Raw genomic sequence first — 12,630 nt, 5'->3', positions numbered from 1 at the left:
AACATGTGAGGATTTTGTCAGACAATCAAGCTGCAGTAGCCTGCATAAAACAGGGAGGCACTCGTTCTCGTCCGCTAATGGAAGTAACAAATTATTTTTTTTTTTTTTTTTTTTTTTTTTTACTGGCAGAAGGATATTTCCTTTCATTATCGACACTGCACATCCGAGGAATAGACAATTTGAAAGCAGACTTTATAAGTCGCAACCAGCCAAGACAGGGAGAATGGTCCCTAAAAAGTTCAGTATTCAACCAGATTGTGGACATGTGGGGTTGGCCCCAGATAGACCCCTTTTCCTCAAGGGACAACGAGGGTCCAAAAGTTCTGTTCCTTAAGCCCAGCAAACAGACTGTATGCAGTAGATGCCTTCAGGACAGAGTGGACACCGGGGCTCCTCTATGCCTTCCCTCCAATATGCCTCATACCTTCAGTCTTAAGAAAGATCAGGGAGGACAGAGCCAGAGTAATTCTAATAGCTCTGTTTTGGCCGAAGAGGCCTTGGTTCTACTGGCTGAGAGCAGTGTCGGTAACGGATCCGTTGGTCCTCCCAGAGGACAAAGATCTCCTCTTAAAGGGGCCCTTCATTCATCTTCAGATGTCCGTGCTGCATTTAACAGCCTGGAATTTGAGTGGTCACTTCTAGAGAGGAAGGGTTTCTCGGCAAGGTCAGTCTCCACCCTGCTTAGTAGCAGAAAGCCAGTAACCACTAGAATTTATGGGAGGATCTGGAGAATTATTATCCTTCTCAGGACCAGTACGGGAGGGGGAGGTTCCGTTAGTGGCCATACTGGAGATTCTTCAGAAGGGGCTAGAGCTTGGTTTAGCAGTTAGCACCCTTAAGATGCAAGTTTCAGCCTTGGGAGCCTTATATAATTGCGACCTGGCAAATGATAGATGGGTGGCCAGGTTCATTAGAGCCTGTAGTAGGTCTACCTCTGTTCCATCTCCTAGACCTACTCCATGGGATCTGAATCTGGTTTTATCAGCATTGGCAGAGAGACCCTTTGAGCCATTACACTCCATCTCAGAAAGAGTGATTTCATTGAAAACAGCCTTGTTAGTCGCACTCCCATATGGTAGGTGATTTACAGGCCTTGTCAGCAGACCCTCCCTACACACAGGTTATGGTGTATAGGATAGTGTTGAGATTCGACCCAGCTTACATCCCCAAGGTGGTGTCAAAATTCCACAGGAATAGTTCTACCATCATTCTGTCCTAACCCGAGCAACTAGAAAGAGGAGAGACTTCATTCCCTGGATGTTAGGAGGTGCCTCCTGTGTTATTTAGAAGTAACAGAACCCTGGAGGAAGCAGGGGGCCCTGTTTGTATCTTTACAAGGGTCTAGGAAGGGCCTTAAGGTGTCCAAACAAACTATAGCAAGGTGAGTGAGAGATGCCATAAAGCTAGCTTACGTTAGTGCAGGCACAGCTATTCCTGAAGGTCTGAAGGCCCATTCCACGAGAGCCATGGTGACGTCCTGGGCGGAGAGAGCAGATGCCTCCATTGACCAGATCTGTAGGGCGGCTACTTGGTCCTCTCCTTCTTTCTTCAGACACTATAGTTTAGACCTGTGTGCTTCCTCTGACCTCCCATTCGGGAGAAGGGAGCTACAGGCTGTGATCCCTAAAACTACAAGTCTATGTAATTCTCTCTTGGTGCTGTCATGGGTGACTGAAAAATACGGGTATTACTTACTGGTAATGTTTTTTTTCGTAACCCATGACGGCACCCTAAAATTCCCTCCCTATTTGTGATCACTACTATTGTTTGGTGCATCTTCATAGTCTGACACTCCATTTGGCATTGGTAGATGGGGATCTAATGTATAAATGGATGTATTATTTTGAGTGTACACTAGTCCGCAGAGGTCCTCTCATGCTCTGTAAAACAACTGATGCGTAGAGAGGAGCCTCTTTTTATCTTGAAGGTTTCCTGTCCTTCAAAGGCTGATCCCCTCTCTCGCGGTGCCGTCATGGGTTATGAAAAAACACATTACCAGGTAAGTAATACCCGTGTTTTCATTTGATTGGGGGGAGGGGTGGATGTTCAAAATTTAAGGGAAAAAAAAAAAACCCTAACAATATAGTCAGTTATTTCTTTACCGTTCTGTTATACAAAAAAAACAGGATCTGTCTGAAAAAACATGCACTGAACAGGCCCTCAGAAAACGTAAAGGGGTTGTACACTGCTATGACAATCCCTTCTTGCTCTAAATGTTTGGCCCCGATAAAATTAAAGCTTTATACTCCCCTCCAGTGCCAACGTCATGCCCGCGGAGTTGTCCCGTGGCTTGTGTGACATGTGGTGACTGGCGACTGATCAGAGCGGGTGTCACTGTCTCAGTGTCTGTCTAAAGTCAGGGACAGTGATGCTTGCACTGATTGGGCATCACGTGTCATACAACCACATGAGAGCCCCAAGACCTATAGTGTGGCATGTTTCACTTGACTTGCTTCTTGTCTTTTCTTCCCTATGATAGGTGTTGATCCACTCAGAATAAAAGTATTTGAAGCATATTTGAAAGCAGTAAAGTTGCTCAGAGAAGAAAATGGTACAATAACACAAAGATATTCCAAGGTAGTAATAATACGCGAGGCATAAATTCATAGCGGCATTGATGTGTGCATAATATGTTGTATTTGTCTTCGGCAGTATATTTTAAGCCCAGAACTTGAAAGGAGGATCAAAAATTGCATTGTTTGTCTAATTTCCTTGTGAAAGAATATCTTTTTTTTGAATCAGATCTTTTTTATTAAACATTCAGGAATCAATACAGAAAGAATATGACATCTTATATAGCAAGTAAAATTTACATTGAGAGCAAATATTATTTAAAGGGTAAAACTCTTCCTGTGTAAGAATAAATAAAAAGAAGAAATCTCAAAACACAGATATTTGCATAAAATTGAGCCTATAAACAACATGGCTCCACAAATAAACAAAAATCAAAATTATACATCAGTGCCTCATTTCAGCGGGAAAACCATCCCCGCCAGCCGCGCCACTCCGCATCATATTTCGCCCCCCCCCGCCCCCCACGGATATCAGGTCCAATCCACCCCAGCTCCCTCCCACCGCGCCACTCAAAATCTACTTCGCCACAAAGGGCACTAGACTTTATTTTCACCCCCCAAGCATCCCCTCATCGCAAGCACAACAGCAACTGGTCCAACATCGCATCCCGTACCAGTGCGCCCGAGGGGAGACCCGGTGACTCCATCCATGGCTGCCAAATTTTGTAAAACTTTCTTAATGCATTTCTTTTTAAATAAGCCCCCCTTTCCAATCTGATGACATTATTTAGTTTATTTTTAAGCTCTGACAATGTTGGTGGCATAGGATCCAACCAATGATATGCAAGTATCTTTCTTGCCTGATACAGGATGCGTGCTATTCCCAGGGCCACTGCAGAGTCCGGGTCAACCCCCTCCTCCCACAAATTCAACAAACATAGACGAGGTGACGGTCGTATTGTGATATGGTATACTTGGGCTATGAGTCCCAGGGTCTGCCTCCAGAAATCCCCAATGTGCCCGCACTCCCACATAACATGCATCAAGTGGGCATCATCCTGCCCACACCTAACACATTGTGTATTGGGCCTAAGTCCCATTTTAAATAATAAGCTGGGTGTTTTATATACCCTGTGAATGAGATATATTTGCGAAAGCCGCTGGCACTCAGAAACCGCCATTTTAGGGACCTGTTCTAGAATATCGGACCACTGGTCCTCCGTCAGGGGGCCAACGTCCCGTTCCCACTTATTCTTAGCAGCAGTCAGTGGATATGTCTCCAGATGGGCAGGTAATAATCTTTTATATAATTCAGAGATAAGTCCCCTAGAAGACTCAGATGTAAGTAGCATATGTAGTGTTTGATTATGTGTCACTATCACCGGATTTGTCCTTCTCTGTTTTTCCAATGCATGTCTTAGCTGTAAGTACTGATAAAAGAAGACGTGCGGGAGGTGAAATTCTGTTCTCAATTGTTCAAAACTCTTAAGAGTATTATTTTGCAAAATTTGTGACACCAGATAAATCCCTTTATCTTCCCATCTTCCGAACCCCACCAGCTTTTTGATCTCTTGCAAATCCGGATTTCGCCACAATGGCCACAATTCCGTAGGCCCATTTATCTTCAAAAGAGACTTACCCCTATCCCACACCTTGAAAATCATAGCCAACGTGGGGTATCGTGCCCCATTTATCTGCCGTCTTCCCACCTCCAACCGGCACCCTGGATATTTCCATACCGATCCTTCCCTCACAATATCACCACCATTGTCACACGCCCCGTCTCTACCCCAACCCTTAAGATGTTGCATCTGGGAGGCTATAAAGTATATGAATGGGTTTGGCACCGCCAATCCTCCCTCCTCCTTCCCTCGCTGCAGTATCTCCAAGCGAATCCTAGCCTGTTTTTTCTTCCAAATTAATTCCCGGAATAATGTATTTATTTTTGCAAAAAAGTCCCTACAGATCCACACCGGAGAATTATGTATCAAATATAATAATTGTGGCATCATTACCATTTTGATTAAGTTAGATCTACCAATATTCGACAACGGCAGGCGACACCAAGTATGTACTTTTGCTCTAAATCGCTGCAACAGGGGCTCCAGATTCAGAGCCCGAAAATCCTTCGGGGCAGGACTAACAATTATACCCAGATACTTAAACCTCCGAACTACAGGGACCGGTATCTGCAAATCTGAGAAATCCGCCGGGAGAGGGTCTATCGGCATTAAAGCTGATTTGGACCAATTAATCCGAAGACCAGACCTCAGCCCAAATTCTCGAATGACCTCCATTGCCGGCAAAATCGAGGAATGTACCTTATCTAAATATAGAAGTAAATCATCCGCGTACAATGATATCCTCAACTCCACAGTTCCACATCTGAATCCCATTATTTCTCTGGACTTCCGAATTGCAACTGCCAATGGCTCCACCGCAGTAGCAAATAGCAAGGGCGAGAGCGGGCACCCCTGTCTAGTACCTCTCCCAAGAGGAAAAGACTCAGAGACCCTGCCATTAGCCCCAACCTTCGCCACCGGCGAGCCATACAACAGCCTCACCCAATTTATAAATCTGTGTCCAAAGCCCATTTTCCGAAGTACCGCCCACAAAAAACCCCACTCCAAACTATCGAACGCCTTAGCGGCGTCTAAGGACAAAATTGCTCTTCCCCCCAACTCCCCAGAACTATGTTGAATCCCCAAGTATAGTTTCCTAAGGTTCATAGATGTGGCTCTGCCTGGGATAAATCTCGTCTGATCCTTCTGTATAACAGATGAGATAACTCGGGACATCCTATTGGCGAGTACCTTGGCCAATAATTTAACATCTGTTGATAATAGGGAAATCGGGCGATATGAATCCGGAACCTCTGGATCCTTTCCGGGCTTTAATATTAAAACTATCAAAGCTTCCCTCATAGATGGCGGGAGGACCCTCTGCCTTTCAGCCTCTTCAAATACCTTAAGTAGCTTAGGTAGCAGTAAGGGTGCATAGGTTTTGTAAAACTCGCCAGGCAGGCCATCCATTCCTGGAGCCTTTTCATTTTGCATCTGACCAAGCGCCTCCTCCAACTCCTCCAACAGGATGTCCCGATCCAATGAATCCCTATCGCTATCAGCCAATGCAGGGAGAGAGAGAGCATCCAGGTACTGCTCAATCTCAGTCTCCGTGAGACTGCAATCTGATGTGTATAGTCGCATATAATACCTCCTTATCTCACTCACTATGTCCGCACTGTCTGTCACAGGACCACCCGAGTCCGTTTTTAGCCTATTGATATATGAAGATCCGTCCTGTGCTCTAATGACCGTGGCCAATAAATGTCCTACTCCCTCCCCCTCTATAAAATATTTTTGTTTGAGGAAATAACGTTTATTTGCTGCCGCCGACATGAGGTTTTCCCTGAGCGACCCCTGTGCCTTCTCCAAAGCTTTTTTAGTTTCCTCTGTCGGGTTGAGTATCACCGCAGCCTCCGCAACAGACACCTCCTGGATCAGACTCTGGGTGTAGCGTCTATTTTGGCTTTTCCGTGTGCATATTTCTCTAATATATAAGCCCCTGACATAGGCTTTCATGGAATCCCAGACTATGTGTGATGATGCAGAGTACTCATTAAGTTGAAAATATTCTAGAATGGCATCATGCAAAGATCCCCCTATAAGCTGGATCCAGAAGGGATTAAGCTTCCAGATAGGTCTAGATAGGGTGAGGGGGTGTCCCCATGAAAGTGTGACATGTAGCGGCGAGTGATCAGATACACTTCTAGGCAGGTAGGCCACCCCTCGTACATATGGGGTCATGAGTGTATTCCCAATGGCCAGGTCTATCCGTGACATAGCGTGGTGGGAGCTAGAGTAGCAGGAAAACTGTCTGGCTGTGGGGTTTTGGACACGCCAAAGATCTACCATACCCAGCTCCACTAACGTTCTAGCAAATGAGGTTGAGGCTGCATCCTCTGATATGTTTCCCGAATGCAACTTATCCAAATAGGGATGCAAATATGTATTAAAATCTCCTATTAGAAGAGTCGGCGCAGGGGGAAAGGAACCCAAAATAGACAAGATTCTTTTTACTGGTTCGACTGAATAGGGCGGGGGGATGTACATGGCAACCAAAATAAATTGTATACCGTATAACGTGCAAAGCAAACATACAAATCTGCCCCCAGGGTCAACCACTGATTTAGTACATGAGAAGGGGATGGACCTGTGCACCAGCACACTGACACCCCGCGCATGGGTCGAGTACGTGGAATGATATTCATGTGAAACCCATCCCTTTCTTAGCCAATGAATATTATCTTTCACCATGTGGGTCTCAGACATACACAGGATAGCCGGGAGAAATTTCTGCATATTAGTAAATATAGCACATCTCTTATTTGCATCCCCGAGCCCCCTAACATTCCACGCTACAATATTAAGTGATATCGCCATAAGAGCAGACTAAAAAATGAGAAATCGGAACATACTCCACTCCCGAGGGAGAGAGGCAATCTCCACCATCCCTCAGTACAATGAATTGGGCGACACGGCTGACGCACATCACATCCCACAGAACAATTAGGGAATACAACAACAAACGAAAAAAACAAAGGAGGGAGAGGGAGCACTGCACACCAGTGCACAGCGCCCCTACCCCCAAACACAAGTGTAACTTGCACATTTCTCTCAAATAGAGAGAATCAGGGCTAGAAAACTCGCCCAGAGTCCATGCAGGGAGAAGGGTCCACAGCTTGTCACTGTAACGAGTGTCCACAGCAATCCGGTCAGCTCCCGCCCTGAATCCGAAATGGAATGAACAGTAGTAATTATACCAGCATAGCGTCCTAGACAAAAAGGAGTAACACCTGGTGGCGAAAAAAAAGGGAGAACTTCAAGTATTCTTCCTCCTCATGGACCTCTCATTAATATCCAGCCAGGACAGCGCCATTCCCGCCGTATCAAAAAAGTGCGTTTCTCCATTCACATCAATCCGCAGTCTAGCAGGGTACATCATGGAATATGTCACCTGTAAGTCACGTAGGCGTTTTTTAATCTCAATAAATTGCGCCCTTTTACGCTGCACCTCCAGGGAAAAATCAGGGAAAATGGAGACTTTCCTCCCATTAATAGCAAGTTCCTTAATGTCTCTGGATCTGCGCAGGATAGCATCTCTATCTTTAAAGTGTAGGAGCTTAAGCAAGATGGGACGCGGGGGTGCTCCCGGCGGGGGGGCACGCGTAGGGACCCTGTGTGCTCTCTCAATAGTAAAGAATGGGGACAAAACATCTTTACCAAAGGTGTCCATTAGCCATTTTTCAAAAAAGCCAAGTGAGTCAGTCCCCTCCGTCCTCTCCGGAACCCCCACCAGTCGCAGATTACTTCTACGGGAGCGGTTCTCTAAATCATCCACCTTGTTCAGCAGTATTGTAATATTTTGCGTGGCTTTTCCCAGCTCCCGTGTTATTGGTGGCAATTTATCCTCCGTCGCACCAACACGCTCCTCCAGTTCCCCCACCCTGGCAGTCACCCCTCGCAGCTCCTGTTTAATACAGGCCATGTCCTTGGTGACAATCTCCATTTGATTACTTAGAGTGGCCAGTGTGGTATTGCAGGAGTTAATTGCTGCGAGGATTTCTCCCAGTGTGGGCTCAGCAGTCACAGACTCCGGCTGCTCCCCATCCCCCACTCCTTCCTCCTCCAGCACAGTCCCCTGTGTCTGCACATGTTGGGCTGAAGGGGGGCCCAGTTTACTCACTGTTCCCTCCCTGGAGAGATGATCCTCCAGCTCCACGCTGCATCCAGCGTCTGCCTCAGTCTGTGCACTGGGCGATCGAGCAGCAGCAGGAGGCACCCTTGCATATCGTTCCAGCCTGCCAGCAGCTCCCATCGCTCCACTACCAGCCGACTTGTTGTTTGCTGGTGCCATCCTGGATGTAGCAGAGGCGCGCCCCGGCGTCTCCTTATCTTTTTTACTGCTGCGGTTCGACATGGCCCAAGGATCCTCCGCTGTCTAAACGCCCAGGGAGATATTGCAGCCCTCCAGGTCAGTGGGACTCGTCAGCAGTGCCGGTAATCAGGATTTATTGTCGGATCCGGGCAGGAGCTCTCTCACTCCACGTCCTCCCTACATGAGGTCCAGGCCACGCCCCCCCTTGTGAAAGAATATCTAGTTTGTTTGAGGAGAGAGCTGGCCCCGTTCTCCCCATCCTCCTTGCAGTTAATTTAGTGCAATCCTGTACAAAGTGGCCGCCTTGATTTAACAGCAAGCAGAGCGTAACTGTAATTGCACAGTTTGCAATCACACACAGGGCCCCTGAGCTTAGAGGGCAAAAACTTATAATAGCTGGGGGGGCAACATCGGAGCTATTGCGACAGTGCCCATGAGCTTCAAGTTGCGCCACTAACGGCAAGGTTTTTTATATGAATACATCAGGCTTGTAAGAACATGGTGTATCTTTGCACATTAGTGTTATAGATATGACACGGTAATTTTCTTTATCGCTTCATTGGGGGACACAGGTAACCATGGGTGTATGCTGCTGTTGCTACGAGGCTGACACTAGGCAAACAAGGAAACTATTTGCGCTTAAACCACCTGTCCTTGCAGAATAAGTATGCCCTTAAGTACATACAGACTCTACTACAAATTTATACACAAATTTTAGTGCGTGTGTGTTCTAATTGTTTCCCAATGTATTACCAATACAAATCACAGATCGAGTGCATGTAAGCTATCTGTGATCTGTATTGGTGATACATTGAGCTATAATTAGAACATACCCGCATTGGTGTATAAATTTGTAGTAGAGTCTGTACGTACCTAAGGGCATACCTTATCCTGCAAGGATAAGTGGTTTAAGCGCAAATATACTTTATTAATTGATTACTTTTTATTGACAATTGTGTGGTTATGGTCTTGTTTGCTGCTGGACCCTTGTTTACACCAGAGACACTAAAGTTGATAATTCTCTTGTTCTTAAAGGGGATCGGTCACCCTTTTTATCCCCTTTTAGCTGCCGGCATAGACATCGGGGGCTTGTCTACAGCCTTCTGTAATGCTGTAGATAAGCCCCCGATGTAACCTGAAAGAAGAAAAACACGTTATATTATACTCACCGAGGTGGGCGGTCCGGTCCGATGGGTGTTGCGGTCCGGCCCGGTGCCTCCTTTCTTCATGCGATGACGTCCTCTTCTCCCGTCCTGAAATGGCTCCGGCGCAGGCCCATTGCTCAGCCCTTTGCCAGCAGCTGCAAAGCCAAAAAAAGGGTGACAGATTCCCTTTAAAGGAATATAGCTCCTCCTTGCCCTCCGACAGGCACAAAGCCCTTCAGTTTAAGCTTGGTGTCTGTAGGAGGCGGACCTGGATCTGCTACCAGATCCACATTTTCCCTTTCAAGTTCCCTGTTTGTGTTTATTAACTTTTTCCTTTTGTCTTTCAGGTTCTCCTTAGGGTAACAGGGTGTAATTTCTCACCCTGTTTTCCTGTAGTTATGCGACTGAGAGCAGTGTGGTGGTGTCCACTCTCGGGCCCGCAGGGAGGACCTAATCCCCTGTCACCTTTTACGGGTGTTTTCAGGGTGATTCCCAGTGGCCGGTCCTTCCCAGAGAGGGCTGGGAGGAAGACGGTGGTCACCAGTGGTGGCCTCCCTCCTTCTTATAAGGGGTTGATGCAGTCTTCCTCACTGTCTGGAGACTGTGTGGGAAGGAGGATCCAGGATTCCAGCGACCTTCTCCCACCCGAGGGCTCCTGATGTGATCCTTATCGCTGCAGAGAGACCAGGACTCACCGCAGGTAAGGATCACCCTGCAGCCGCAGCCATTTTTCCCATGGCGGGATCAGCACTTGTGGTCTCTCCCCTTTTCCTATCTTGAGCCTATCACCGTCACATGTTTAAATCGCGCGCGCCAATAAGGAGTCTTCATCCTCTTCTTTTGAGTCTGGCCATGCCCCCTTGCAGCACGTGGGCGTTTTTTTTTTTTCTGCGTGCTTTCTCCGCACACGTTTCCCCCCCACGCACTTCCTGGCTGTTCACGCCCCTGATGTGTCAGCCGATCGGAGGGGGGCCTTCGTTTTTGCCAGCCAGCAGATTGTCCAGGCTGATCACACCCCCGGGGTGTCAGCCAATAGTACACTTGCTTTCTTTTTTGCCTGCCGTCACTTCGCAGCGCAGTGGGACAAGCAGAGGAGACTCTGTAGACCTGCTGGCATTCTGCACACGAGGAGATGGTCTGCAAAGGGGGACACAGCTTCCACATTTCCTTCTGCTGGTCATCGCTGGCATCGGGCAGACTGTTCCTTTTTTTTTTTTCCTTCCTTTGTCTGGCCCCTCCACAGCAGTATCCCCAAGGCTCGACTTATGCCCAACCCTAGAAAGGCTTCTTGCCCCTCTAAGCCCTCTTTGATTCACTACGCCTGTGCCTTTTGCAAAAGAAAGTGGTATTCAGGCCAGTCCTCCCCTTTCTGCCTGTCCGGCAGTCCCTCCACCATGTCTGCCTCACAGGAGCCCTCTAACGCTCGGAATGAGAGCACTCCCTTCCCTCCTGAGTGGGCTGTTGCCATGTCACAGTCGCTCTCTGACCTGACAAACGCTTCACAGTCCCTGGTCCAGGTCCTGGAATGACTCCCACATTTGTTCAATGCCACCAGTGCACTGAACATCTCTTGCGGTGATTTTCACGCACCTTCACAGGGACAAATAGAGCACAAGGCAAAGGAAGCAGGCTCTTTCTGTTTCTTCCTTCATGTTCTTTGTGTCCTTCTGCATCCTCCTGGATGCAGTCCTCCCCACGACCCCTCCTCGGAGGCGGCTTTTGGGTCGGATGTGGATTCCCAGTCTGAATCTGATACGGACTAGACCTCAAAGTTGCATGATATGGTCAATAGCCTTATCCTGGCAATTACCCAAACGCTGAACCTAAAGCAGGACAAGGCAACTGCCCAGGAGCAATCAGTCTCCTTCAAGCAGGTAAAATATCCCTCCTGGAATTTCCCTAATCACAGGCAATTTGAAGCGATTGTGTTCAAACATTGGGAACACCCTGATAAGCACTTCCCAGGAAGGAAGCATCTCGATAGCAGCACAGACCTTGTTCGTAGATGGGCAGAATCCCCCTAATCCGCCGGTTTCTCGCCTGTTTTCTAAGACAGTTTTGTCTTTACCGGATGGTACATCCCTTAAGAATTCTACAGATAACCAGAATCCTTGGCTAAGTCAGCTTTTGAAGCGGCTGGCGCCTCCCTCTGTCCCATTTTTGCCTTTACCTGGGTGACAAAGTCCATGTCTGCCGGGGCAAGAATGCTTTGCCAGGGTAACCTAGCGGCAGCACCTCTGGATGAGCTGGCAGATTTGGCAGACCAGATTGCCTATGCCGGCAAATATCTTTTGACCGCTTTCTTGCCGGTTGTTCCGCCAGGGCTACCAGCAATATTGTTGCTATTCGCCCCATTCTCTGGTTGAAAGCATGGAATGCAGATCCACCGTCCCTTACTGGCCTTGCCTTCCAAGGCTCTAGACTTTTTGGGTTCAAACTGGATCAAATAATTTCCAACGCTATCGGCGGAAAAAGCACCTCGCTTCCCCAGTCCAAGCCTAAGCGTCTTTTTTAATAGGTCACTTCAACGCTGGGAGCTGAAGCTGTGGGCTAAGCACTGACCGGGACTGTGTGAAAACATCACATACGGGGCTGTTGCTCAAGAGAGGGGAGGACAGGAGGATAAGAAGTGAGGGAGAGGAAATATAATATAAAATAAAAATATAAATTGCGACTTCCGGGAGGCGGACTTTGGGAATGGCCGCTTCTTCTTGAGCTCCTCATCATCCCAGAGCCATCCAGGGCCATCGCGACGATGTTGCCTAATTAAGTGAGGAGACCGACAGGGCGAGACCAGCGGGAGTGATCTGGCCGCCCAATTTCCCCAGAGGTCCCGGTGTGTGTGCGGCTGAGGCCCTCGCGGCGGGCGCCGCGTGACTAGCAGCGGAGGAGACGGGCGACGCCCTCTGAGGAGGCCTAGATAAAAGCCGGCGGTGAGAGGCACAGGAGACCCGGAGGCAGCACATAAGCGGCGTGAAATGAAGGAGGACGGTTACCGGAGCACCGGTCTGTGACGGCGGCGGTTGGGTAGCGGT

At 47.9% G+C, this 12,630-nt stretch overlaps 1 protein-coding gene across 1 annotated transcript in view; it reads left to right on the top strand.

Moving 5' to 3' along the window:
- The window catches only part of IREB2 (iron responsive element binding protein 2), a 148,483-nt gene that overhangs the window by 76,843 nt on the left and 59,010 nt on the right, over window positions 1–12,630 (top strand). The window contains exon 11 of the mRNA XM_073579368.1: window positions 2,480–2,577. Within this exon, the coding sequence (XP_073435469.1) occupies window positions 2,480–2,577 (98 nt within the window). The remainder of the gene's footprint in view (window positions 1–2,479; window positions 2,578–12,630) is intronic.

Source organism: Dendrobates tinctorius, unplaced genomic scaffold (assembly GCF_039654945.1).
Source record: "Dendrobates tinctorius isolate UK_male_01 unplaced genomic scaffold, ASM3965494v1 ptg000062l, whole genome shotgun sequence".
Classification (NCBI taxonomy): Eukaryota; Metazoa; Chordata; class Amphibia; order Anura; family Dendrobatidae; genus Dendrobates; species Dendrobates tinctorius.
Note: the sequence above shows the minus strand (reverse complement) of the source record. Positions and strands in the feature narration are given on the sequence as shown.